Below are 26,191 nucleotides of genomic sequence, written 5' to 3'. Positions count from 1 at the left end.
ACTGTATGGCAAATTTAAAGGTCCAGTCTGAATGTTAGTGAGTGGGTAAATGGGTGAGTGAGTGAATGGACAGGTGGGTAGGTGGGTGAGGTAAGTGGGTAAATAGGTAGGATGGGTGAGGTGGATAAGTGCTTGAGGTGGCAAGTGGGCAGGCTGACAGGTGGGTGAGATGGCAGGTGGGTGAGGTGGCAGGTGGGTTAGGTGGCGGATGGTTTGGGTGGCAGGTGGGTGAGATGGCAGGTGGGTTAGGTGGCAGGTGGGTAAATGGGTAGAGGGTTGGTGGGTGAGATGGTAGGTGGGTGGTGTTGCAGGTGGGTGAGGAGACAGACAGGTCAGGAGGTCATTGGGGGTGGGTCAGAGTGAGCGATTGAGGGGAATCAGTATTCTGAGATGGCCCTTCTATCTTGGACTCTCGGCATGGTACTTGGTTAGTTGACAGAATGCAGTTGTACTCTCATATCTGCTTAAAACGTGGTTATTTGTATTACTTCTAAACAGGTTACAGGATAGGCATACTGCTCCTAGGCATGGTGTTCCAACCTCTTTTGTAAGAGTTTAACACATGACTGACTGATGTCAGTCGTTCTTCATCATCTATGTCATACATTAGTATATTCCATCTGTTAACCCTTTGCACTGCACCTTCCCCCAAGAATACTATATTACTTTCAACAATAGCATGAAACTATATCATTAACTATTTACATTGCATTTCTGTAAGTCCATTTCTACAACCACAGATTCCACACAACTCTAACTCTAATCTTCCCCTCCCCAAGTTCTTGGGCATTCAATCTCCCACCGTATTCTCGGCCCTTAGGGGAGACATCTTGGAAACACTGAGGCTTTCTTCTGCATCTGGTAGGACATCATCATCTGCAGAATCAGACAGCACTTTAGCAGCACTGCTGGGAAGCAGAGTGTAGGTTGGGGGATGACTAAACTGTAAGGTTTTAACAAAGCCTTTTCAACAAAAGACTGGAATCCAAGAGAGAAGACTGAAGAGCATCAACCTTTGGATCCTCTGGGATTAGAAGAGAAGAATTGAGGATTTCCTGAGGAACTTGTTGCTCCCTAGAAGCACGCAAGGAAAGATCTTCAGAAGGCGAATGATCTTCAACTCCAGGGAAGACTGTAATAGCCATATCATTCACTGCAGCATCAAAGAATGAAAATGCATTGAAGATCCAAGATTCCAATGAAATTAGACGACGAAGGAAAAAAAGACAACAAAATTCCTGTAAGTTCAGGAAAAGATGAAGGGATGATTTCCCAATATTTCAAGAGGACTGTCTACTTTCTGTAGGCAATGATCAGAGAGCCGTACTTCTCTCTGTGTGAGGTTGCTCCACCATGAGCAATAGGAAGACCTGCTGAGGATATGGAAACAAGGCCATATCATCTTCCATAATAAGACTAATTTCCTGTAGACAATTAACTCAGGGACAAGATTGTTCTACAGGATTCTGCAGCTTCAGAAATGCTAAAGACTCTGCCACAGCTTCTGTGATGACTTCCAGCTCTGGAGAGAAGACTTCCAACTGGGACTGAAGTATGGGTGCCAATTGGCTTTCACCCCTGGAGGGTACCAGCTCTTTAGCAGTGTGATCCTCTATGGGCTGTCACCTGGACTCAGACAAGGCATCCCCACTGGAAGATTCTTCATAAGGTTTCATGAAATATCACTATTAAATAGGCAATACATTGGTAGGTTCAGTGAAACAAAGATTTGAATGCCGCTCAGCCACTACACACAGCTGACTCATCTAAAAAGACAACAGAAACTTGATGTGGTGCGTCTATCAACTAGAAATACAACTTACCCTCTAGGGCCTCAACATCCAACAGCTCGCTCAGTATTCCAAGGGTTTCTTGCTCGTGATGAGCAAAGAAGTGATTTTCTAGGAAAAGCCAATTCATGTCCAGCAGGTCTTCATGGTGATGGTCACTGACTGCTGCAGCACCTTCTGTATCCACCATCTCTGGCCTCACTTCATGAAGAACTGAGACATTCATAGTTTCAATCTCTGCCCAGGGCCTAGTGGATACTGTCTCCGTGAAAGAAAGGAACTTGCTGCTGAGTGTATAAACTTCATCAGCTTCTGAAGGCTGACATTACGCTGGTTCTCAATAAAACGTTGTAGACTGTTGCATGAAGGACAGTGAGTTGTTCAAATAGTAGGCATCATCTGGTTTTCCTAGGAGTCCTAGAAGTATGCTAACATTGCCACTCAATAAGGACGCATGTTGATTGTGAAGAACGTAGAGAGAATCAATGATCGGTCACTCTTTGTAGCAGAGAGGAGCAATAATCCTGCCTCCAATTGGAAAGTCAATGCTTCCTGGACCTTGAAGTTTGATGAATGATGTATGCTGAAGCCAGTAGAGACCATCTGCTGATATGTTAACAGCAGCTTCAAGGTGGCACTGAAGTCTTCAACTTGGACTGTAACTGACCAATGGTCTGGACTAAGACTATCAATTTCCCCTAGGAATTCTGCGGTTTCATTTTTATCTTGATTTCCCATCTCTTGGATGGAGTGTGTATCATGAATTTTTAGGGCGGCATGCGGGCGCACGCTCAACCTGATCGGACACAAAGTCGTGCGAGGCGAAATCAGGCGAGCGTCCTGATGTCATCCCAGGCTCGCGCAATATTTTGGTTGGTGGGCGTCTGCCGACAATTAAGAGGCCTATTAAGGTCATTAAAGTTGTAATTGTCTCCGATTTTTCGTGGTCCATCCAACCTTACGGTTGGCCACAGGCGAATCAGCCAGGCGGACTTTGCATTTTTCATGAAGCCTCATCCAAGGCCGGGATGAGGTTTCCATTATTAAATAAAAAAGAAATGAAAATCGATGGGCAGCATTTTTATCATGTATATGTTCAGGTGACGGATTGTGATGCTTGGAAATTTCTTTCCTGATTTTAAAAACTTTTAGTTAATTTTTTTCAAGTCTTTAGCTCTCTGCCTTCAGGGAGCTTTCATTCAGCGTTCGCCCTCCTCCCGCCCCACCCCAGCAGTGCTGAGCATTTCAGCGCGCGCTTCACGTTTGCTGGCAGTTAATTGGCCAGCCAGTGTGAAATCGTGGTCGGGGGACGATCGCAGGCAGCGGTTCATTCCTCGGCCAATCCTGGACCCACTAATCGCGCCAGCCCGCCAACCTAAAAATCCTGCCCCATAAATATTTCCTTGTCTTCTACCTCGATTAAAGTTGTTGGATTTGCAGAATTGCTTGTAATGTCCAGTTTTACCACACTAGAAGCATTTAGCGCACCCTGCTGGGCAGTCCAGGCATCTGTACTGAGTTTTTGCACTACAATGGAAGCATCTCAAAATGTCTGCTGAAGTGGCATTTCCCATCTTTTGCCTGGTTATCGGGGGTTTCCTGTGGGTGGGACTATTGCCTGTGGGCCTACTCAGTCAACAGAGTCATGTGAAGCTTTGGAGTCACACTGCATTAGAACCTGACTTTTTCCTGAGTTCAGCCTGCCTCCCTTACCGGACCAGATTGATTGCTAAGTTTCGCTTTGGCCTAAAATACATGTCAAAGGCTTTAAGAATGGCATCAAAGTCTGCAGTGGACTCCTTCATCCCCTGCCTTAGGAGAATGTCATCTGCTACTGGAACTACAGCTTAAATAAAGGAACTGACTTGAAACTTTTGCTCTTGTACAAGAAGTCCTGATGCAGCTTGATTCCAGGGAAAATGGCGTTTCCATAACTCTCCCTGCTGCCATCTCTATGGCCTCTGAAGGAAGTCAAATGGGCAGGGACTGCTCATGAGGACAGTCATCGTTACCTCTGTCCATTGTGCCAGACTCCTTCTATCGATTTGTTACTTGCTGATATCAAGGTGTTCTTCACTCTGCGGTTCCTTCGATAACACCCATGTGTTTTTTTACATCAATGCCTCCACTGCTACCTGAGATGGTCCTCCTATCTTGGACTCTAGGCATGGTATGTGGTTAGTAGACAGACTGGAGTCATACTTTGGTATCTGCTAAACACTTGTTTATTAGTACTATATGTAAACAGAATAGAGTAGGCACGTTGCTCTTAGACATGCGGTTCCAATCTCTCTCTCTCTTGAGTGTAACACATGGGGGAGGATATTGAGGTTGGCAAGCGGCAGGCGGGGCCCACTCGCTGACGCATAAAATGACGCAAAGTGATGTCAGGCGGAACTCCCAATGTCACCCCAAGTCATTTCAATTTTCAGGTCGGTGGGGGTGCAGCCAAGTCAGCTGTGCAACTGCCGACCTGTCAACAGCCAATTGAGACCATTTAAAAACTAATTGAAATGATTAATGGACCTGCCGCCCAACCTTAAGGTTGGTGGGCAGGCTGGGAGCCCTGGCGGGAATTAGAAAAAGCATGAAACCTCATCCACGGGCGGGATGAAGTTTCATGCAGGCTTTTAAACATTTAATAAAAGTTTAATTAAAAGTGATGGACATGTCCCAACTCATGTGACAGTGTCACATGAGGGGACATGTCAGGGAAATTTTATTTTTCTATATTTAATATATTTGAATTTGGCGCAGATCTCCCTGAAACAGCACTTAGCCTCAGGGAGATGAGTGCGCTCTTCAGCACGCATGCGTGAAAGAGCACACTGTCGGCTTAGGGAATCCTCCCCCGCCCGCATAGCGCTTCCTGGTGGACGTTACGCTGAGTGGGCCTTAATTGGCCGGCCTACGTAAAATATCAGCACTCCTCCGAACTGGGGCGCTGATTGGAGAGTTGCCTGCACACTCCTGAACTTTCTGCAACCACCCCCCCCCCCCCCCCCCCCCCCCCGCCCACCACCAACGGCCCATGGGGCAGAATTTTGCTCTTGGCAGGGTGCATGGCGGGGGCAGTCAGGAAGCAACCCACCACCTGCAATCGGCAGACTGCAATTTCACGCTGGTGGGCCAATTAAGGCTGAGCGCTGCCTGTGCTGGGCGGTGGGGGGGTGGTGGTGGAGGATGAGCAGGCCGAGCGTGAACTTCACGCATACACGCAAATGAGCGCTTCATAATCTCCCTGAGGCACAGAGCTGCCTCAGGGAGGTGAAGAGGTATGAAATAAATAAATAAAAATGTAATAAAACATGTCCCCTCATGTGACTCTGTTACATGAGCAGGGGTATGATATTAATGAAAAATTAATGTTTTTATTTTATTCTTATTTCATTTCCAAAACTTCATCCCGCCCGTGGATGAGGTTTCCAAAAAGAATGCCAGGGCCGCGTGGCCTTTTCGCCTGTGTTAGGTTGCACAGCCAATGAAAAATTTAATTTAATTGATTACTTAATGGCCTTAACAGGTCTTTTAATGGTCAGCAGGCGCGCTGCCGGCTCTGGCATGCGCCCGCTGACCGAACTATCGTGCAACTGCGCGTTGACATCGGCACGCTCGTCATTTCATGCTTGAGCGGCTCAGTCAAGTGCCTGCCAAGCAAATATTTCTGCCCGTGATTGACTGATGTCAGTGGTACATCATCATCTACATCATACATTAGCATATCCCATCTGTTCACCCTTTATACTACAGTCAGTTCTGTAGTTACCCAGGAGTTAAACTAGTTTTTTTCTCCAACATTTCCCAGGTAACTAACCAGGTAAGTAGCTCAGAACTCTCCCAAGTCTTCACTCTTATTTCAGAGTCGGAGACATTTACGGAGGATCCTGGGGAGCAGGGGAATTGCTCATTGGAAGTTGAAACTTCCCAGGCATTTCCCACGTAGGCCAATTTGTCAGGACTTACACAGAGTCTCAAAGCGCATCCCAGTTGCATGTGCAGTCTCTGAGGATCTGGAGACCGGAAGATTTTGGTCCCACTATTTTTAAAGAATTTTTATTACATTTATAATCCTTTTTCGCTATTGGCAAAACTTCCTTTCTGTAAGATGGATCGTCCTAGGAAGTTGTACACTTTGTTACTTGTTACTTTTATGGCTGATAAATTAGAAATGACAATAGGAGGGTTTTATTGTGTTGTCAATAGTCTAATTTTATTACTTGTTACTTTAAATCTCATTCAGCAGTAGCATTAGGTATATGGAAATATTGGAAATTGCAGCTCTGGGCAAATGGCTGTCAGATAAAGCTAACATTTTATGCCCAGACCAGTTGTTGAAAATACTCTACCTCAAGCCATTTGTCTCTGATCAATTCTTTATTGGCTTTGTTCAATGAATGTTTATAATATTTAAAATTGCTCATCCTCAGAAGAGATAATTATTGTACCACGTTTTTATAAATGCTGGTGTTAAAAAAAATTGAATTATATTATATAGATCAATAGTTTCCTCCTCAAACTGTCCTTCAATTCAATGGTTATCAGAAGTAGACATTTTTAACAAGTTATTGAATATGGAGCCAAATTAGTTCCAATACAATTGTAATAATGAAACAAACATTTACAAATTCTTTTTAGAAAGGAAGGTTTTGGATGTATAATGAATTATCCTATATAAATATGCTGTGCAAGTTATTATTTTCTTTAAAAAGCTCAATTCCATATTACTCTCTATCCAATCCAACTTTAATTCCCTCCAATAATAACATACAGCTCATGCTCGTGACTCTCTTCCCTTTTTGCCAAACATTTCTCCAACTGCAAGTCATACCTGAAATCAGTTCCCAAGTCCCTGTCAATATCATGCTGTGATATCTAATTGTGGGGCTTCTAAGCAAGACTCCAATTGGCTCATTTTATAATAATCTTCCTGGCCATTTTCAGAGAAAAGGCATCATCGTAAAGATCTGCAGGAGAAGAAGTGATTTATGATCCAAAAGTATTTCTCTTCTTTTGGCCCCAGTGCCAGTTGACCAAATATTGAAGATGTTATGAATTGGGTTGGCAGTGGTTGTCAAGGAAGACAGGCTGCATCATGGCAGCAGAGCAGCGTTGCTAATACTATTGATTTACCTCCACTTCAATATTTTTAATGATCCGAATGCCTAGCAGTGTATTGATTCAGCACTATTGTTCCATTTCATATAATTCATGGGGGCAAGAGAGAGAGAGAGAGAGAGAGCACTAAAAGCATCCATGGAGATAATACATACACTTAAAAAATTAATCAGACTATGCTTGAAGAACCATATCCAGTTTTGATCCTACTTTCATTGAAATGAGTTCAAGGGACAAAAAGAACATTAGTAGATCATAAATAAATGAACTATTAGGCCAATGCAAGGGCGCAAGAAAGGCTCAAGATGAACACACAATCAGTGTTTGTAACTGTGAAACGTTAGTGAGTGGATATTAAGAAATTCTTTCTGGTGGCTTGGGAACTGTGCCGCCTGATGATCCAGGAGGCAGCATATCCCAGGCTGGAGTCATGGGAAGACCCCACTGCATCACAAAGCCTTGTAACATAGCAGGATCTTGTGAGGGATGGTTTTCAAGGCAACTGCAGAAATTGCCAAGTCAAGACAGAACCCAGTGAATCCAGGTCCCAGAAGGATTTGTGCTGATCTGGTGAGCTCTCATTGAAATTATCGTGAATGTTTGCCAAAACAGCAGAAGAGTTTTGCTGTCCCTAGATGTAGGCAGGATGGGTCATACAGCACTGCTTGTAATAGAAACTGCTAAATCTAAATTCTACTTAAATCGTGCTTCTTTAAAATATGCTTCTTGAACTTCTTGTGATCATATATTTAAACTTTTGCTCTAATTTAGATATTTCCCCCTTCAAAGTTAAATTCAAGTATGCTGCAATTCTTCAGTACTATGAGTTTTATGACACTGGCAGATAATTAAATATAAATCGTCATGTTAATTCATTAAGACAATGTATTACTTAGCTAGCAGCATTTACCTACTTTCTATCTTATGAAGACTTATTGTAAAGCCTAATAAATGTTGGAAAAGGAATGAGGAATATTAAATCTGGAATACAGCTGTTATACAAACAAGTAAATTGTCTAATGCTGAGCTTGAGATATGGAGTGACAGGACACACAACTTAATAGATTGAAACCTTGCAATCTATGCTCCATCTGGCAAGCCCAATTGTATTAAATCCTGAGTGTTAAAGCTTGTTGAATTTTACCTCCTCTGGGACAGCCCTGATATTGGTAAATCCTTTTCTAAAAACCACAAACACACGGCGAGCTCCACAGCGTAATGCAGATGTAGCGCAATCAAAGGCAGTGTCTCCAGCACCAAGTATGAGAACTGTGCCATGTAGTGAGGGCAGGCTAGACTGACAGGCACACATCCCTGGGAGAGAAAAAAAACATCATTTTCTTAGAAATATGCTATTTACACCAGGCATCACAAAGGCACAGGGAGGTATTTATAGCAATGTAAAATTGCACAACAGAGGGTAGAGATGAGACATATTACTATCAAATTATTCTGTTTCATTGCAGGGCATTTTTATTCCTTTTTAAAATGTATTCATATACATAATTTCACACCCAGCACCCTCAGCACAGAGGCCTATTATTTTATCTTCAATGGATGACTGCAGGCTACATTGAATGGTTCAGATTTCAGCACCAGATATCACATACATTACACTGAAGCAATCAAAACTCTCAAAATCTAAATAAATCAGAAAAATACTATTAGTCTGTGATCATAATGTCTTTTTACTATGCGATCATGCATTTAGTTAGCCTTACTGTTTTGAGGACGATGTCGTTACACTATTAAACTGAGTTTTTGGATTTTTTTTTCTTAAGACTATACATCATTAAGATTAAGCAGGATATATTTCCATACATATAAATGGATTTGTTGGAAGTGTAAACAAGTTTGACAAATCATAAATTACAAAACTTTACAGGCTACAACAGTTGTCAATATACAAGTTTATGTTATGGACACTTGCATTATAAAATAATGAAAGAAAAAAAACATTTGTATACTGCATAGAGAAAATACAAAATCGCTGATTACAGAATTACAAAACAGGAGAGTTTTAATACATTGTAAACTATTGTTATTATGTTTTTTTATCTAAGATACAGTGCTCTTATTTCACTTAAAGCCAACTTATTTCATTTTTAATCAATTATTTCAACACAATTAATAGTGAGCAGACCTCCCTATAGCAAAAGCAAATTATGCAATATTTAAATGAAATTAAACAGAAAGTTCTACCTGGTTTGCTGGCTTTTGCAACAAGAGGCAGGAAATCCTTGGATGTGTAGAAACCATGTTCCACTGTTAAGCCTTCAAAGATGTGATCTCTCTTTGGCTCTGGTAAACCTGTTGAAACGCAGATTGCTCCATTAAATGATAATGCACCAAGAATGAGATCTGTATAGCCCTTTGCATTTTTAGAATGAACAGGATGATTTCACAATCCTTCTTGCCTGCAGATGTTGAAAATGCCAATGACACAGCATTCACATAGACTATTTCCCATAATAAAAAGAGGCACTTTATCTAAAAAGACCTTTATATTTCTAAATTTGTGAAGATATGTCACATTAAAAATCATGACAAAAGAACGCATTCACTGCATGTATATGTTGAACCGCAGTTTTTTCCTGCAATTACATATCGCATAATAACTGTTAAAATGCCATTTATTAGATATGGGAAACTGATTTAGAATCTGACATCAGAGCCCTACATGAGCTTTCTAAAGAGATTATTTTACAGAATTCTTACTATAGTTAAATGTATTTTTTTTAACATCTCAGTGCAACATTATTTAAAACTGGAACATGCACTTTGGGAACAAATTTGTAGAAAATTTGCAAGAATTAATTTATGGATTATTTATCTAGGCTGGCAAGGTACCTTGATATCTTGGCGGTTGCTATCTTTCTAGAGTACTCAAAGCATACATGCCCACGGCACAAGCACCAAGTTCTACTCCTTGGCTGTTAAATGTTTAATGATAAAAAGACTGCAATAAGTTTTTAAAATGCCTTCAAAAGTCCAATAGCTTGACTTAACACTGTTACAGCCCAGCTTCACACCTCACAGGAGGTATACTCCATAAGGAGCCAATCCCAAACAGCAATACATTCTTTGACTGGGTCTCATGTTACTTGGTATTAGAACTTCCCAGAGTCAGATCAGGATTTCATTCCAGAGTTACACCAAGTCACATCATTGAATACACTCTCATTTGCAATATATGAAGCATGATTTAAACTACCAAGTTCATGCATTTACAGGAAGCATTTTACTTCTGACCATACATGACCTGTGTCTAATGAGTATCTTACTGGTAATCAGATTTGTTTGACTAATGTGGACTTCCAATCACTGTGATGAACAAAGACAGATTGTGGTGGAATGCTTATTTTATTAAATGACAAAGGAACTTCGCGCTTGTGGGCATTGTTTACAATTAAAGAAAAACCTGATAACTCATGAGAGCTGTAATCATGAATGGCATTCACATTCAAACTATTACAGCAAACAGAAATCCACTTTGCAAGTGTGACCCCGAGCTTCCAGTTCCTTGACATTTTAACTCTCCACCTTGCTCTTACACTGACATTTCTGTCCTCTCCCCAAGCTCAACAAAAGCTTGAGGGACGGCACCTTGGGCTGGTTTTCAGTTCTGGGTCAGGAACCCACTTGCCAGAGCAGTTTTGAGTTCCGACCCCGCCTCGCTCAAGCCTCATGGACGCGACGCAATTTTCAAATACAGATGAGCTAATTGGCCCGGGGGTGGGTTCGGCGCCCAAACGGCAGCACCAAAAGCAACCTGGAGGGGGCACATGTACAACAGGAGCGCCCTTTGAAAAGCCACGACTGGGCCTGCCGCTTGCTATGGAAACGTCTGCACAGGAAGTCGATTGGGATCGGGCCAGTGCTGGAAGGGGCAGACAGGCACCAACAGCCCCAATATTTACAGATGCCTACCAGGGTGGGGGGGCTCACCAAGCCTGTGGCTTAAAGGAGGGATATTTTGTACCTGTCCTCCAGCCAAAAACCATTCCCCACACTCCCTCCTCCACAGCAGATGAAAAAGGCATGGCTGAAGGTGGCAGGGGAGGTGAGCATTCACAGAGTGACTTGGAGGATATGGGCTCCAGCGCTGCAAGTTCGTCAATGTTGTCATAAGGCCTGGGGAGGTGAATGCCAAGCAACAACCAGGTAACAGGTCTCTTATTCTGTACATAGCTGCACACAAGCTCAGCAGACTGCATGCTGGTAATGCTCCCTAACATTTTCAAAGTGAACACCCAATTCTATCACTGAAATGTCAGCCCCCCCCCCCCCCCCACATTTGGGACTAAAATGGGAAGTGGGCATCACTGAGGAGTGCAACAGCTCAAGTCAATGTCATGCTGTGAGAGTTGAGGGAGACCAGCCTACTCACGCATCATTCTCTTCTCATCTTGCAGGAGACGAGAGCTCACAATACCTGTGAGATGCCGTGAACTGGAGACGCAGTGTCAGACCTGCACTAGCTCACGGACATGGAGGATGCAGGGCTGAACCTTGCTTTGCTGTTATCACAGCAGGCCACAGTCAATGGTGAAGCTGGAAGCTGAGAAGAGCAGGGTCTATTTGATACTCAATCCTCAGGTGTAGGACATAGATGTCCATTATGCATTGTACCTTGTCAAACGCTCTTACCTCTGGGCTTGGTGGTGCTGATGCACCTGCTGAGTTGTTCAAGTTCTCATCAACAAGTTCTCATCTTCTTGTGACTCCTAGAGGGCCTGCAGCCGGCGACCCACAGAGTGCAAAAGCACAGAGGTCGCCAGCGTCCTCCATGTGCAAGACTCTACAGAGTCAGCACCGTCACATCATAGCTTTGCATCATCCACCAGCGGAGAGAAGCTCACTGCTAACATAAAATAGGGAGCACAGGATAAGTGGCACATCACGAGTGAGGAGGAGGAGGAGCATGAGGCAGAGTCAGCTGTGGGCCGTCCCTTCGGAGGACAGAGGCGAACCATGCTCAGCTGGGCGAAGATGCTAGGCGTTGGTATCACGTGCAAGGAGGATCATTTAGGAGCATTATAGGCAGATGAGATCCCTGAAGACTTGCAGACCTAAGGGCCGACAATGGAGGAACCCAGGCATTGTAGGTGCAGCATGCTAATATGTATAGAAAGAATGAGATTCTCTGTAGCATGGACCACTTAGTGTCACGGGTGGCACAGAGATGCATTGAGTGGCAGTTACAGCAGCCTGTGGAGCAGCCCCCATGGGCACGTCCATGATGAGGATGGAAGCCACGGAGCTTGCAAACGTATGCAACGAAGGAGGCTGTCTCCACCTCTTCCTCAACCACAGGGGGAGTGCCTCGTCGCAGTGGGTGTGAGTGCAAGGTGGCACGTTATTAGTTAACCTAGGTTATCTCTGTTTCTTTTCCCATTGACTTGTACTATTGCAATAAAATTGTTTGATGAGATTTATCAGTCTTCTGTGTATTAATGACTTGTGGTGGGGACTGAAGAGAAGGATGATGGGGGATGGAAGAGAGAAACGCAGGAGGTTGGGGGGAGGGAGCCATGGCCTTGTTCTGTGATGTGGGGCTATGGTAGTGGTGGAGACCCCATGCTTCATGCCTAGGTGGCATTGGGATCATCCAGATGTGTGTGCTAGCTGGATCATTTATCTCTCTGATGGAATTTGAGTTTTACAGTCATCTGCCTTGGGCCTGGAGCCCACAGTTGAAGCGTTTCTGAATCAGCATGGCCCTTATGACCATGCCAGCCTGCCAATCACTGTGAGACCTGAGACGGCATCGACAGCTTCCCTCCAATGTATGAGCACTGGTATCCTCTGCAGTTCCTCCTTCGACCTCCGGTTCTTCCTTCATGACCTCCTCCAAAGAACTCCAAGTCCCTTCTCCCCATCCAGCTCCAGGCCTCTTTGTCCAGCATGCAGCAGACACATGGGACCCTGGCTGGCTCGTACTGGAGGGCACCATCAACGCAACCATTGTCAAGGCAGAAGCACATCTTCAACATGCTGATGTTTTGCTCAATGCAGGTTCACGTAAGTAGGTGACTCTTGTCTTAACTCCTCTACGGTTCAGTGTCTGGTTACTGGACGGGTGTCAGGATCCACCTCTTCAGAAGATAACCCTTATCTTCAGCAGTCACTCACAGAGTCTGGATGTTGGCCTGAAAGGTGCAGCACCCGGGACTCGCACAGGATGAAGGAATCATGCCAGCTGCCTGGGAACTGGGCACACCTGCAAGATGCACTGCCTGAGGTCACAGACTAGCTGGACATTCAGCGACTGGGGCCTTTTCTATTCAGGAAACTGGTTGGCTGGTCTGTTGGTGCCTTGAAGGCTACATAGGTGTAATCGATGACCCCCGGCCCTGAGGGAATCCATAGGTTGCAGCAAACTCCAAGGCCCCCTAAGTTTGTGCTGGTCTGACTGTCTCAAAATAGGTGCAGTTCCCTCACCCTCTGGAATAGGGCATCCGTGACCTGCCTGATGACGTAATGAGCTGCCATCTGCGAGATGCCAGCCAGATTTGCAGCTGATCCTTGGGATGACCCAAATGCATAAAGGTTCAGGGCAACGGTGACCCTGATGGCTGTGCTCCTCTGGCCTCTCCCTGACCAGGAGGACGCCTCTGCTGAAGCTTCTCCTCACTACACTGTCCAATCTCAGAGTACCTGTTCTCTGTTCCAGGCACTAAGCTGCCAGTGGTTGGTGCAGCAGGCTGCAATGATAATTTTCTTTTTTCCCCTGCTTGTCTTTTAACTGTCTCGTTCAGATAAGTGTCGCCAATCTGATGGCTCTAGTGAAAGAGGAGCAGAAAATTCTTTCAATGTCTTCAGCAACATTCCTCCCTCAATGGTCACCATCAAAAGTAAAGTCCAGATCAACCGGTTGTTCACTTTATTGCTGTTTGTAGTATTATCCTGCTGCAAAATGGCTGCTGTGTTTGCTTATTAATTGTGTGAACTATTGTGGGGTATTTCAATTATTTCATCATTTATGTAAATATGAGTATTTTTTCATGCAGTGCATCAAACCTTCTAGCAAAAATAGAAGTTGGATAATTAGTAAATCCTCTGCGCTTTGTTTTTTTTTCTAAATATAGTCAAAATTTGACACAGCAGGATAAAGTGCTCCAGATATATTTTTAATATCCCAATCTCATATGCCTTCCTGTCAAGTGACATTTCATAATTGCTGTTCCATACTTTGACTGCCACTTTCAGAAGGTTTTAAATTTTGAACAATTAGAGGCAACTGCAAGCTTCACTGATTCTATTTGCATCACTATAACCTCTTGACATAAAAAAAATCGCAACCACTAGATTTGATGCACCATAGGTCCACTTTGATGAAATTGTTAGGGTTAGGATTTGCACTTCAACATTGTACTTCAGATTTAGCATTAGAGATGAGACAAATGTAGTGATTATTTCATACTAAATCTGAAAATCAAATCTTGATAACTACTTGCAGAGAAGTAGGAAATCTCAAGGCAACAACAAAACATGCCTACTGCAACACTAAAGAAATGGATACATAACACCATCAGGAATTAAATATAGCCAGCTCTACAGAGCAGGCTTCCAAAACTACATGGGAAAATGGAAACACGATCCACTATTACACCTACAGTAATTGACTGAACAAGTCTCAACCCGTGCTTTACATAGAATAGTTTAGTTTGTACACTATATGGAGATGATTGATCAGTCTTCTTACATTAGCTAAGCACACCTTACCTTGTGTCCACTGGTAATCATGCCAGAAGACAAAGCTAGGCTATATACAGAACAAAAACAAGTAAAAGAAAATCAACACATGCTCTTACACAGCTCTATCACAAGTCAGTGACAGTTGCAGTGCACTTTTCACCTAACAAAACTACCAAAGATATCATGCATTTCTACACTGCCGCTTACACCAAGATGGAGGTACAGGACACAGTGAATTGGAAGTGGGGAAAACAAGGAAGGTAGCAAGAAGTTTAGGAAGAAACTTAGAGTGCAAGAGCTGTAAACTGCAACCCCTTCGCCTGAAGCTGGTAATGAAGGGGAAGAGGAAGACATAGGGCTGAATTTTCCCAGGAGCGGCAATCACCATTAGATTGCCACGCCGTTCCTATTTACTTACCTTGCTCTGCATTTCTCACCCGGACTTCCGAACTGGGTGGGCCTCTTCAGATATGCAGAGTGGTCCTGCTCTTGGAGCCCTTCCTCAAAGTGCTGGATTGTTGGAGGAAGCCAAGTCACGCCCCCTTTCTATCTGGTAACTTTAAAGGTCCAAAACCACTTTGAGAAGCTTTGGAAAGAAGGTAAGTGTCTAAGGTAAGTGGGCAAAAGAGTAGGGAGGCAGGTGGGGGGGTGGATGGCAGCTAAGTGGGTGAGGGGCTACGATGTGTTGGGGGGTAGTCAAGTGGTCAGGGAGGGTAGCCGGGAGAGTCAGGAGGTTAGTCCAAACTTCCCAGGCAATTCCCGGGTAGCCAAAGCGTTGGGACGTCCGAGGGATCCCCAGCGCATCTCAGGGGCTATCTCCAGGGTACGACTATCTGGAGATCAGAGGTACTGGGCCACACAGTAAGAATTTCAGATCTATGATAATGTGATGCCTTGGTGAGAAGTTGAAAATGAGGACAAGAATATTGAAATCGCTCTGGGGGAAATGTAGCCAGGGCAGAAAAGGATGAGGGAACAGTAATCTTTTCAAGACCCTCGGGCCGAAAGGAATGCAACCAGGAAATTTCTTGACTTGGCAGACCCGCCTTGGTTTAAGGGTCCCATTGGACCTAATTTTCACTCTGGGGAGGCGGGGACAGGGGCAGGATAGAGTCAGACCCACCAAACCCAGAAGCAGATCGTAGGTGACCACGTAAGTAGGTGAGTGACGAGGTAGGTTGGTTAGGAGACTTGCCTCGGTTCTCTGAGACTTTGCCTCAGTTATTTTAGGAGCTGTTAGGCCCTCCAGCCTTCACTCCTCATGCTGATTTAATTCCAGAACAGTGCCATTTTAGAGCTCAATGCTGCCGCCAATGGTCTCTCTTATCCGTGCACAGCTGTCCATGTTCAGCAGCAGAAAGGAAACCCCAACATCCAAATGCTCTTTAAATGGATCTTCAACTAATTACAAGTTAGTTGCTGGTTGATTTCTTCTGGCTTTTGTTTCAATTCTACATGTCTGCTGTTTTCTATAGTTGCTTCAAGTTGCAAAAGTCTATAGGGAGTGATGTGGTAGGTGCTGAAGGACTTTCTGTTGACTTCAAGACTTGCATAAAGTTCCCAGACATGAGTGCACAAGTAGATCTTTCCCTTGGAATACAACGTGGCTCAGAGGATAATCCATTACCTCTACCGCCACAAGGAATAACGTGTGACACGTCAGTGCTTCAGGAAGGACCCCCTCACTGCTTCTGCTTCAGTTGTGTCGACATCACAGGTTAATATCCATATCCCACCATCATTTATATGGGTAGCATTAACTAAACCAGGCATGACTTGCTGAGATGGTAGTCCTGATACGGAAAGCATTTAAATGGAAATAATCTAACGATGGATCTTGAAGATTTCAAGTGATGGGGCTGTGACTATTTCCTCTGGCAGCTTGTTCCACTCTGGGATTGTCCTTGAGAAGAAAGATTGCTGATACACTCTGTCTTGAAAACAAATGGTATTTTTATCTGTGTGGATTGCTACCACATGCGTGTACTATCATTGCCAGAGGGCACTGGGTACTTGTTTCTGTCAATTCCCACCAAGCCATTCCGTGTTTTATGGAGCGTGGTCAGTCTACTTTCTCCCTCCTTTGCTGCAGTGATTCCCATTCCAAATCTCTGATCAAGGATGTGACACTGGCATATTTCCCATGCAGATTCATGCAGAATCATGCAGCACATCCTTGGATTACTTCAATCTTATTTCTATCACTCGCCATATATAAGGATATGGCACTGGAATATCACCCATTGCAGCTACAACTGCAACCTCAGAGCAGGGTAGGGACAACATTGCCAGTAACCATGACAGTGACTATGGTGATGAACTTATATGCACCTGGCTCCTTCCCGGCTGGAGCTGCTCGTATTTGCAACATCGTCCAGTTGCCGTCCACTGTTGCATAAAGGAGGTCATTGAATGACTCTATTCAAAGAAAGCTAACAACTGCCAGAGATAAGCAAGCAGAGAAAGCACTTGGCTTTGCTGGGATTGCAGAATTCTCTGGAGCAGGGTGTCATGCACGTTGATCTGTAGGTACTGCATTTCAACTCTGTCCTCTTTTGGAACTGAAAGGGATTCAACTCCCTCAGCATCCAGCTTTTGCCTGACCACAGGCAAGGGAATATGCAAGTCACTGCCTGGTATCCTGGCAGCAATCATGCTGCCTTCATTTTGCAGCATTTGCAATCTGCATTTGAACCACCATGAGAATCGCGAGGGTGGCCACTTGCTGATAAATACTATCCACTGACAACTCTGGTACGCAACCAAAGAACCTGTGGGCTGCATGCATACAATTAAAATCATGCTACCCCAGGAAATGTGATAGAGTAGACAATTGGCATGCTGAAAAATCACTTCCGCTGCCTGGATCGCTCTGGAGGAGACGTGCGTGAGATTCATGGCAGTTTGCTGCATGCTGCACAACCTCGTCATCATAAGTGGACAGCCCTTCTCACCAGCTACATAGTGAGCAACTGAGGAACAGGTATAAAAGAGGAAGGAGGAAGACGAAGGGAGGAGCCTTTCTGCCCAAACTCCCTGTAAAGGACTCAACTGAGTGCAACACCAGAAACCGCAATTCCAATTCCCCATTCAAATTTTGCTGTTGTCTGCTGCATGTTGCACAACCTCACCATCATGAGGATCAGCCTCTGCCATCAGCTATGTTGTAGCAGGGAGAGTAGGGAGGAGGTGACCTAGGCAGTCTTCTCTGGCTGAGCCATCTGTGAAAAACTCATCCAAGTATGATAACAATAACTCCAATTTTCTATTCACTCACAGAACCACACTTTTATCTTCCCTCTGTTACTGACCACCACAGCTTGTCCGCAATACAACAATAAAAACCCAATTTATAAATAAAATCCTGCCATATTGCATACATTAGTCAATTACATTCTTGTACGCTCCCTCAGTGCCTGTCTTCTGCATGCTGTTCTAGTATTCCTATGTAATGTTATGCCAGTGGGTGCAGCATGGTTAGTCAGAAGGCTGCCAGCTTTCAGCGGAGGAGACTCCAGATATCCTTGGAGGACGATCTCAAACAGCTCTGGGCCTTGAGGGCCCGGCTATAGAGTTGACCATCTCAGCATGGGGCAGCAGCAGTCTCAGCTGACAGGCAACAGCAAGGGCACTTGTAGGCAGTAGATGTAAGAAAGAAGTTGTCTTTCTGAGCAAGGACAGCAGGCTTGTGCTCCATGAAGCCACTGCTACTCTGCAGGGCAGCACAACAGCAATTTGTTGAAGGTCAGATTGCTGGACTACTGTGACACTCTGACAGCCCCTTTGCACACTATAACCCACAGTCATGATGGTGACTGTCTGAGCTTCCGTGGCAGCAAGTTAACCTTACATGATAGGAAGCTGAGCTTCCACTGCAGTATTCAGACACTGGGTGGCTGTTGTTGTGCTACAATGGAAGCTGCATCATTGGCCATCAAAGGCTGCGTCATGTTTTGATTTAACAGTGTACAGATTAAGTTGTCCACCACTTCCACGCTGGAAAGGGTGCGCTCCAAGCAAAGCCTTGTGCTAAGTTGATGCTGGGTTGACCATTCACCACTGCTCTTTGACACTGACCACAGATTTTCTGGCCGGTTTCTCAATGAGGCAATCAGTTTGTTGTGATTTCACAGTGTTCTTCTGTAGACTGCCCCATCTAAGTCCTAAGTTGAGTCCTCTACAGCAGAGCCTGTGTGCGACCTCATTCTCCAGTGAGCTGGTACCTATGTTATCCTTGTCCCTTTGACCTGGCTGAAGCCCACTTATTCCCGGTATCTCACCGCATGCAAACTTTCCCCTAACCTACCTTCAACGTACCTGTAGTGTCAGTATCTGAGCTGGTGACTGCAAGTGCAAAATCAAGCAATGGCACTGTGTTCCTCCACTGCCTGGCCTGTCTGGGGAAAAAGGCACAAGGATAAAACTGTGTTGCAGGGATGGAGGAAATTTAAGAGGTACATGCTCCCACCATCTGCAGCTTGTAAATCAGAATAGGATGCGGGATGAGGGAGAAGCTGGATCTGAGGAGGGGGATTAGGTAATAACAATGTTTCTCCTCCATTGTTGGCCATGGCCTCAGCAATGTCCATCCCAATAATGGCCAGTATCATCTCCCCTATCAGGGTTAGGACATGCAGGACTGCCTGCCTCTCCCCTCTGAGTAGCTCCTGCTGTCTTTGATTGTGCACCACCTTGTCATGCAAGGGAGTGTGTCACTGAGTGTTGTGCAATCTGTTTGGCTGGTGTGACTGTCAAGGTTGAATAGCTGGCAGTGTGTGAAAGCAGTGAGATGTGAGAATGAGGCTTGTGATAATGCTAAGAATGTGAGGGTGCAGTAAAGCGTTTGAATGTCAGATACGAATCCTGAGTAGTAGAGAATTTTGGTAGTTGAGCGAAGGGGTGTGGTGTTTTAAGAAGTGGCTGAGGATACTGGTGCAGTTGGTTGGATATGGCATTTGACAATGCATTCGTTGATCTTCCAGTATAACAGGTCATTGAAGTTCTTGCAGCACTGCATTCATGCTCTTGGGGCTTGACTCCTGGCATTGATCCCCATGGCTATCTGCTCCAATTGCCTTTTGACCACGTCCAGAACGGTTCCTTTGACCCATATCCTCCTTTCCGTCTCCTTCACTGACTTTCAGTGCAGCATCTGAAAACCTTGGAGCCGGCTGTGTCCCCTGCTGTGCCATTCCTCACACTTTCCCAGGTCAGATTCTCTTCAATCACAACTTCCAGGCCCTGCTCTAGCTAAATGAATGCCTCCTTTAAGAGATGCAGGCAAGCTTTAAACCACTTTAAGCCACTCATAATATTGCCTCCTGCTGATGTTGTTTGGCCAATCAACAGTGCTGTTGGTGCTGGCTGGATGGAGTCCATTCAAGTGAAAAGGCAACATGAAGTTGCTGTCTGTTTTGCAATCATCAGACACGAGTTAATCACTTGTAACAATCCAGGTGCCTGTTTTCAGAGATTATTCAATTTAGCCCCATCATCTCTCCAGTCCTTTCAAGTGAAGAGCAAAAATATCTCCAAATTCGATTGTAAAAGTCAGAATATCTTAAGGGAAAAAACAACTTGTTTTCATCACAAGTTTCATTGTTACTGTTGCAACTCTCAAATACATAAACGTTTAAAGTACGTTTTGTATAATTACAGTTCATGTCATTTCCATAATATATGATCAATATTGCTTTGAGCACACAATCTGGGCAGTATCTTCTGCTCTCTCTGGTGACGAACTTGAAGGTGGGAAGGGTATGTACTTAGGGAGATAGTGACCTACCGGAATCCAACTACCTTCTCACCTCCGCCCAAATTAATTCTGGGCAGGAAGGCCCATGGTCAACCTTTCTGCCCGGCTGCCAGTTGAGGCCCTTACGTGGCCAAGTAATGACTGTTTGAGGGCCTCGTCCCACTGCCACTGGTACTAAACCAGCTGCAGGCAGACCTGTCGCATGCAGCATGCACGACAGCTAAAACTGTGCAGCCAGCTTGTCGCCTCCGACGGGCCTCTCTTGATTAAAGGCACTCAGTGCCTGATTGAAGAATTCGACATTGGAAAGGGGGGCCTACTGAGAGCCGGCCCCTGCCCTTTCTGCCGACCCTTCTGTACCCTCTCCCTGCAACCTCCAGTCTGCGAAGCCTCCCCGCCCGCCACATTACTTACCTGTCACCTGGCTTGCTCCATGATCCTGGGACTCAAGTGCCTGCCCTTCCAGCAGCAGCCACACCCTCCCCTGTGGCGCTACTGAGCACAAGAGCTGCTGGCCTCTGATTGGCCAGCACCTCTTGGTAGGCAAGACTTCCCCTTGATTCCAGGGGAAGGCGTGCCACTGGCCTCGCCACTGCCTGATTGGCAGATGGTTTGGCAGGCCTTCCCGAAAAGCGGCAGTGCGGGTCTTTTGTCAGCTCTGCAGCCAGCAGGTGAGACCGCCCGATGCATCAACAACCTTCTGCTCACTGATACTAAACTGACCATACAATTTTATTGTCTTACTGCACTAAAAATCTACATAATACTAAATTAAATTGTTAAAGAGTTTCAGGCATTGGTCTGTAATGCATATCTCAGGCTAAAATCCGTTAATGCATTTTTTTTAAACAACAGTCCTTTCAGCAAGGGTGGTAATTAAAAGTATTTCCTCTGCAGCAGTTAGTTGACCTGTGATAAAGCAACCTATCACAACTCCATTCATTATTTCTATGTGATGGGTTTGCCCTACTCACATAAGCATAAATCCCTCTTCCCAGGTGTAAGGATAACCTGCTCCATCTGGCTTGTAGTCAGCCTGTCCCTGACTATGCCCCTCTAAAATCGTGCAACAGTGTAGTTCATGACACCACCTCCCAGAAAACTCTAACCTTCACAATCAATAATATTTGTAACCTGTAAGTGCACAGTTGAGTAGAACACAAGCCATGCCCTATCCTCGTTAACCAGATTGAGCTCTGATACTACAATGTACTCCCCTGTGTCTGGTATGATCAATTTTAATTTCCTGACCAGAAATGAAACAACACAGACCGTCAGTCCTAGGCTCACTTCTAAAGGACGTTATAGATTTCTATGTCTGCAGTGCGAATGGAAAGATTAATTCATTCAGTAATTCAAGGAAAGAATACATTTAAACTATTATTTCTTCTCCTTATCCTCAATGCATTTTAGACTGCCTTTATTGATAGTCCAAGTTATAAAATTAAGCTTCATTTGGCAACTCACAACATGATTCTTTTTTTGCTAAATGTCTGTGTGATTGAAATGTAAGATGAAATTCGGTGTTCTTTAATTAATTTCACTTTATAAAATAATCAATTCAGATAGTTTCTGTCCAAGTATAAAAAGAAAGAGAAAGAGATTAGCTGTTTGGCTGGCTGGTAAGCACCTTCGTTGGATGCGAGTTTTAATTAAGGCACTCTCTTTTGTTTCAATTTGCCGACTACTCATTTTGTAGCACATATGCATTTCTGTTTTCCAAAGACATCCATAAATTCTCCCAGTGAAGTAAACATTTTTTCTTTAATAGCTTCCCGGAATAAACTGAAAATTTTTAACATGCATATATTTATAAATTATAGTTATGTCTGGAAACAGAAATAAAGAGAGCCTGTATACAACTAATCAGATTCCAGAATACAATTTGATAAAACTTAGCAGAACAGCTGGCTATGCATTTCTCGCTACATCAAGATAGATTTTATACCAAAACAGCAGTCATCAATCATTACCTCATTACTGGAGTGTCATTTGGACTTAGTCTAAATATATTTTGGCTTATTGCCATTCTAAAATGCTCAATGAAACATCCTTAAGGCTCACTACGAGATCAGCTAATGTTACACACATACAATGCATCATTAAAAGGGCTTTAATGGTACTATAGCTTCATAAATAGTGCTGTTTAAGCAAGTTTCACATTGTTCCTATTGTCCAACATTTCTCATGTGGTATGGTTATGTGGTATTTTCAGTCTTATACTGATAAAAAGAAACATCTGTGGAGAGAAAGTTATTTTATGAGCCACATAATTAGTGATGTTATTAATTCTGAAAAAAGACCCAAAGCTTGAATTGCAAAATGTTTACAGAATTTACCATAAATGTTGGCCTATATGTCCACCTTTGAAGCCTCGAAAATGGCCTCCAAAAATGGCAGACAACTTATACGGCGAGTATCAAAGTGAACCGCCAGCGTGAGTGTGGGTGGTCGACATTTTGCGATGTCATCGGCATCTGACATAAAGAGTGGGTAAATCTTGAACTCCCATGCACCTTTGCAAGGCAACCTGTATCGCCTGCTTGATCCCTTGGGCCCAGTTATAAGGTACCGGTAAATAAAACATGCATTTGGAGGAAGTGACAAATTGAGGCTGACTACTAATGTGAGTACGGCATGTCATTGCTGAAAAGGGGAGGGGGGAATGCCAACTTATACACAGAGTACATGCAAAAACACGATTTTTGGGGCCGGAAAAAAGGCATTGTCTTATTTGCTGGGTTGGCTTGTATGCTGCGATTTACGGTAAAATCCACAGAAACCTGGAGAATGTATGCTCACCTTGACTAAACCTGAAAAAATTCTAAATTTAACTTAATTTCCCTATTCTGGTTTGAAAGGAAAATCATAATCAGTAAATGGAACGTTTCTCAGTAAGGCCTGCATTAGCTCGGATTTTGCATTATGAATAACAGTGAGACTAACAGCACGCACTATTTTGATGAAATACACGGGGAAACAACTTCTGGAGTCCTCACATGCCTCGTTAAACACAAAAATCCAGAAGTTGCTGTCCAAGTAGCTCTGCTCCTCCACAAGCTACACTACACAGGCGCCTCAGCAATGAACTTGGCAGTTAAGGACATGAAATTGCAGTACATACCCACTAAACATGATGGAAAGGGTTAGGGCTGGTAATGCATGTGCAAGAGAATTTTAAACATGGTGATAAGTTTTAAATACTGCTAAACAATCTCGCTGGTATTTTTTTAAAATATTTTAAAAGTATAGAGTCTCATTCCTTCAGAATTTAATTATTATTGAATAATTTCAATTTTTCATTTAATGTTTTTGTCTTTTTTTTCTTGGTCTTTTAATCCCAATTTTCTTTCTCCCCATTAATTTTGCTTTCTGGACATGATTTTAGAATTAATTAATTATTTTAACTCATACTTCCTGGTTTAGACTCTGTATTACTCCATGAGGATTTTTCAATCTGATTATCTGAGGAGCCGCACTAGTGTTTGTCCTGTTTACAGATGCCACAGATACTCTGCTGAAGGTGCCATGCTGGAATGATCTCTTGGAACTGTAAATGCTGTTCAAAATCCTGCAGTCATAGAGGTAGTGAATTTCAGTGTTGGTATGATGCCAGGTATGTAGGCCGTACATCCCAATGACTGGTGGATTGTATCAAGCAGCACATCCCTTTTGTTGTGTGCAACAGGTAAAGTACTGAGAGAGGGTGTGATTTTGCGTCCCGGATCCTTTCACAATGGCGGCCTAACTACCGAAGACATTTTTCAATTTAAACGTTTCGAGGGCACCCTAAAGTAGAAGAGCCGTCTCTTTCTTGACTGCAGGCTACTGTTTCTTCAGTGCTGCTTCGAGAGCTCACCCACCGCTTTTAATTGGATTGCGAGCCCGCCCCTCTGACTACTAAATCGGGCAATTCAGGGAAAAATCACTGCCAGTTGATTGTTTTCTAACAGGGTGTCACTTGACCTTGATGTCAGAATCCTGGAGAAAGGGCAAAATCCTCTCCTAAGCCTCTTGAGTAGGTCTTGAACCCACACCCTTCTAGCTCAGAGATGAGAGAGTTAGCAAATGAGCCAAAGATGACACACCCCAAGTATAATCATTCATAACTTATTAATTGGATGTGTAACTAAATAGCTTTCTTGCTCTGCACTCAGTTTTCAACTTTAGGGATAGAAATTTCCCCCCGTCGGGAGGGGTTGTGCAGGGGCGGGCCCAGGACCGATCAGCACCCCGATCGGGTCCGCGCTGCCATTTTACATGGGCGGGCCGATTAAGGCCCACCAAGCGTGACACGCACCTGGAAGCACCGAGCGTTCCCTGTGCGGGCGGGCGGGGGGGGGTTCCCTGAGTCGGGGGCCTGCACACAAAAGAGTGCAGAAATCTCCCTGAAGCACAGAGCTGCCTCAGGGAGATTAGTTTAAGTTCCAAAAATTTTAATAAAGAAAATAAAAATTGAAGACATGTCCCCTCATGTGACAGTGTCACATGAGCTGGGACATGTCAATGAACTTTAACGAAAACATTTATTTAATTTATAAACCCTTCATGAAACCTGATCCCAACGGTGGATGAGATTCCATGAAAAATGCGAAGGCCACCTGGGCTCTTCGCCTGCCCGCCAACCTTAAGGTTGCACAGGCTGCTTTCTTAATATGCTTAATTAGTTCATTAATGGCCTTAATACTCTTAATAGTTAATGGCCTTAATTCGGCACCCGCCGAACTGAAAATCTAAATGACGCGAAGTGACGTTGGGACGCACGCCTGACATCACCCCGCGTCATTTTACGCCTTGGTGAGTGGGCCCTGCCCCCGCTCGCCAAGCAGAAGATTCAGCCCATATTTCAATGAAGCCAAATTCCCTTTGTCACAGGTTAATAAATCATTGAATTAATGTAATCATTAATCTATAAGTATTAGAGATAACAATATGTGAGCCACTCAACCATAACTGTGACCTGATCCCATTCACAATACCTACAGCGTTGATCTTCAAATTCTGCCATAACCTAATTTGTGCCTGTATATGTACTTTTCTCTGGGCTGGATTTTATGGTGGTGGTGGAGGAAGGGGTGGGGGTGCACAGATTGCTTGTTCATCTGATGCAAGAGTCAGCCAGCAGCCAATGCACCAAAAGAAGCCCGTCCCACAGCCATAACATGCTGCCGGCAGGCTAAGCAGACTGAGAGTGGGACTTACATAGAAACATAGAAAATAGGAGCAGGAGTAGGCCATTCAGCCCTGCTCCACCATTCATCATGATTGTGGCTGATCATGCAACTCAGTAGCCTGCTCCCGCTTTCTCCCCATATCCTTTGATCCTTTTCGCCCCAAGAGCTTTCTCTAACTCCTTCTTGAAAACATACACAATGTTTTGGCCTCAACTACTTTCTGTGGTAGCGAATTCCACAGGCTCACCACTCTCTGGCTGAAGAAATTTCTCCTCATCTCATTCCTAAGTGGTCTACCCTGTATCCTCAGACTGTGACCCCTGGTTCTGGACTCCCCCACCATCAGGAACATCCTTCCTGCATCTACCCTGTTTAGTCCTGTTAGAATTTTATAGGTTTCTCTGAGATCCCACCTCATTCTTCTGAACTCCAGCGAATATAATCCTAACCGACTCAATCTCTCCTCATATGTAAGCCCCGCCATCCCAGGAATCAGTCGGGTAAACCTTCTCTGCATTTCCTCTATAGCAAGTATATCCTTCCTCAGATAAGGAGACCAAAACTGCACACAATATTCCAGGTGTGATCTCACCAAAGCTCTGTATAATTGCAGCAAGACAACCCTGCTCCTGTACTCGAATCCTCTCGCTATGAAG

At 44.2% G+C, this 26,191-nt stretch overlaps 1 protein-coding gene across 1 annotated transcript in view; it reads right to left on the bottom strand.

The window, feature by feature from the left end:
- LOC121289338 (dihydropyrimidine dehydrogenase [NADP(+)]-like) overlaps positions 1-26,191 on the bottom strand; it is an 838,466-nt gene that overhangs the window by 435,042 nt on the left and 377,233 nt on the right. Inside the window, exons 9-10 of the mRNA XM_041208692.1 lie at positions 9,108-9,215; positions 8,050-8,219 (exon numbers count right to left, since the gene is read on the bottom strand). Of these exons, the coding sequence (XP_041064626.1) occupies positions 8,050-8,219; positions 9,108-9,215 (278 nt within the window). The remainder of the gene's footprint in view (positions 1-8,049; positions 8,220-9,107; positions 9,216-26,191) is intronic.

The sequence above is a fragment of the Carcharodon carcharias genome, chromosome 16, assembly GCF_017639515.1.
Source record: "Carcharodon carcharias isolate sCarCar2 chromosome 16, sCarCar2.pri, whole genome shotgun sequence".
NCBI classification, from domain to species: Eukaryota; Metazoa; Chordata; class Chondrichthyes; order Lamniformes; family Lamnidae; genus Carcharodon; species Carcharodon carcharias.
This window is presented reverse-complemented; position numbering and strand designations above follow the sequence as displayed.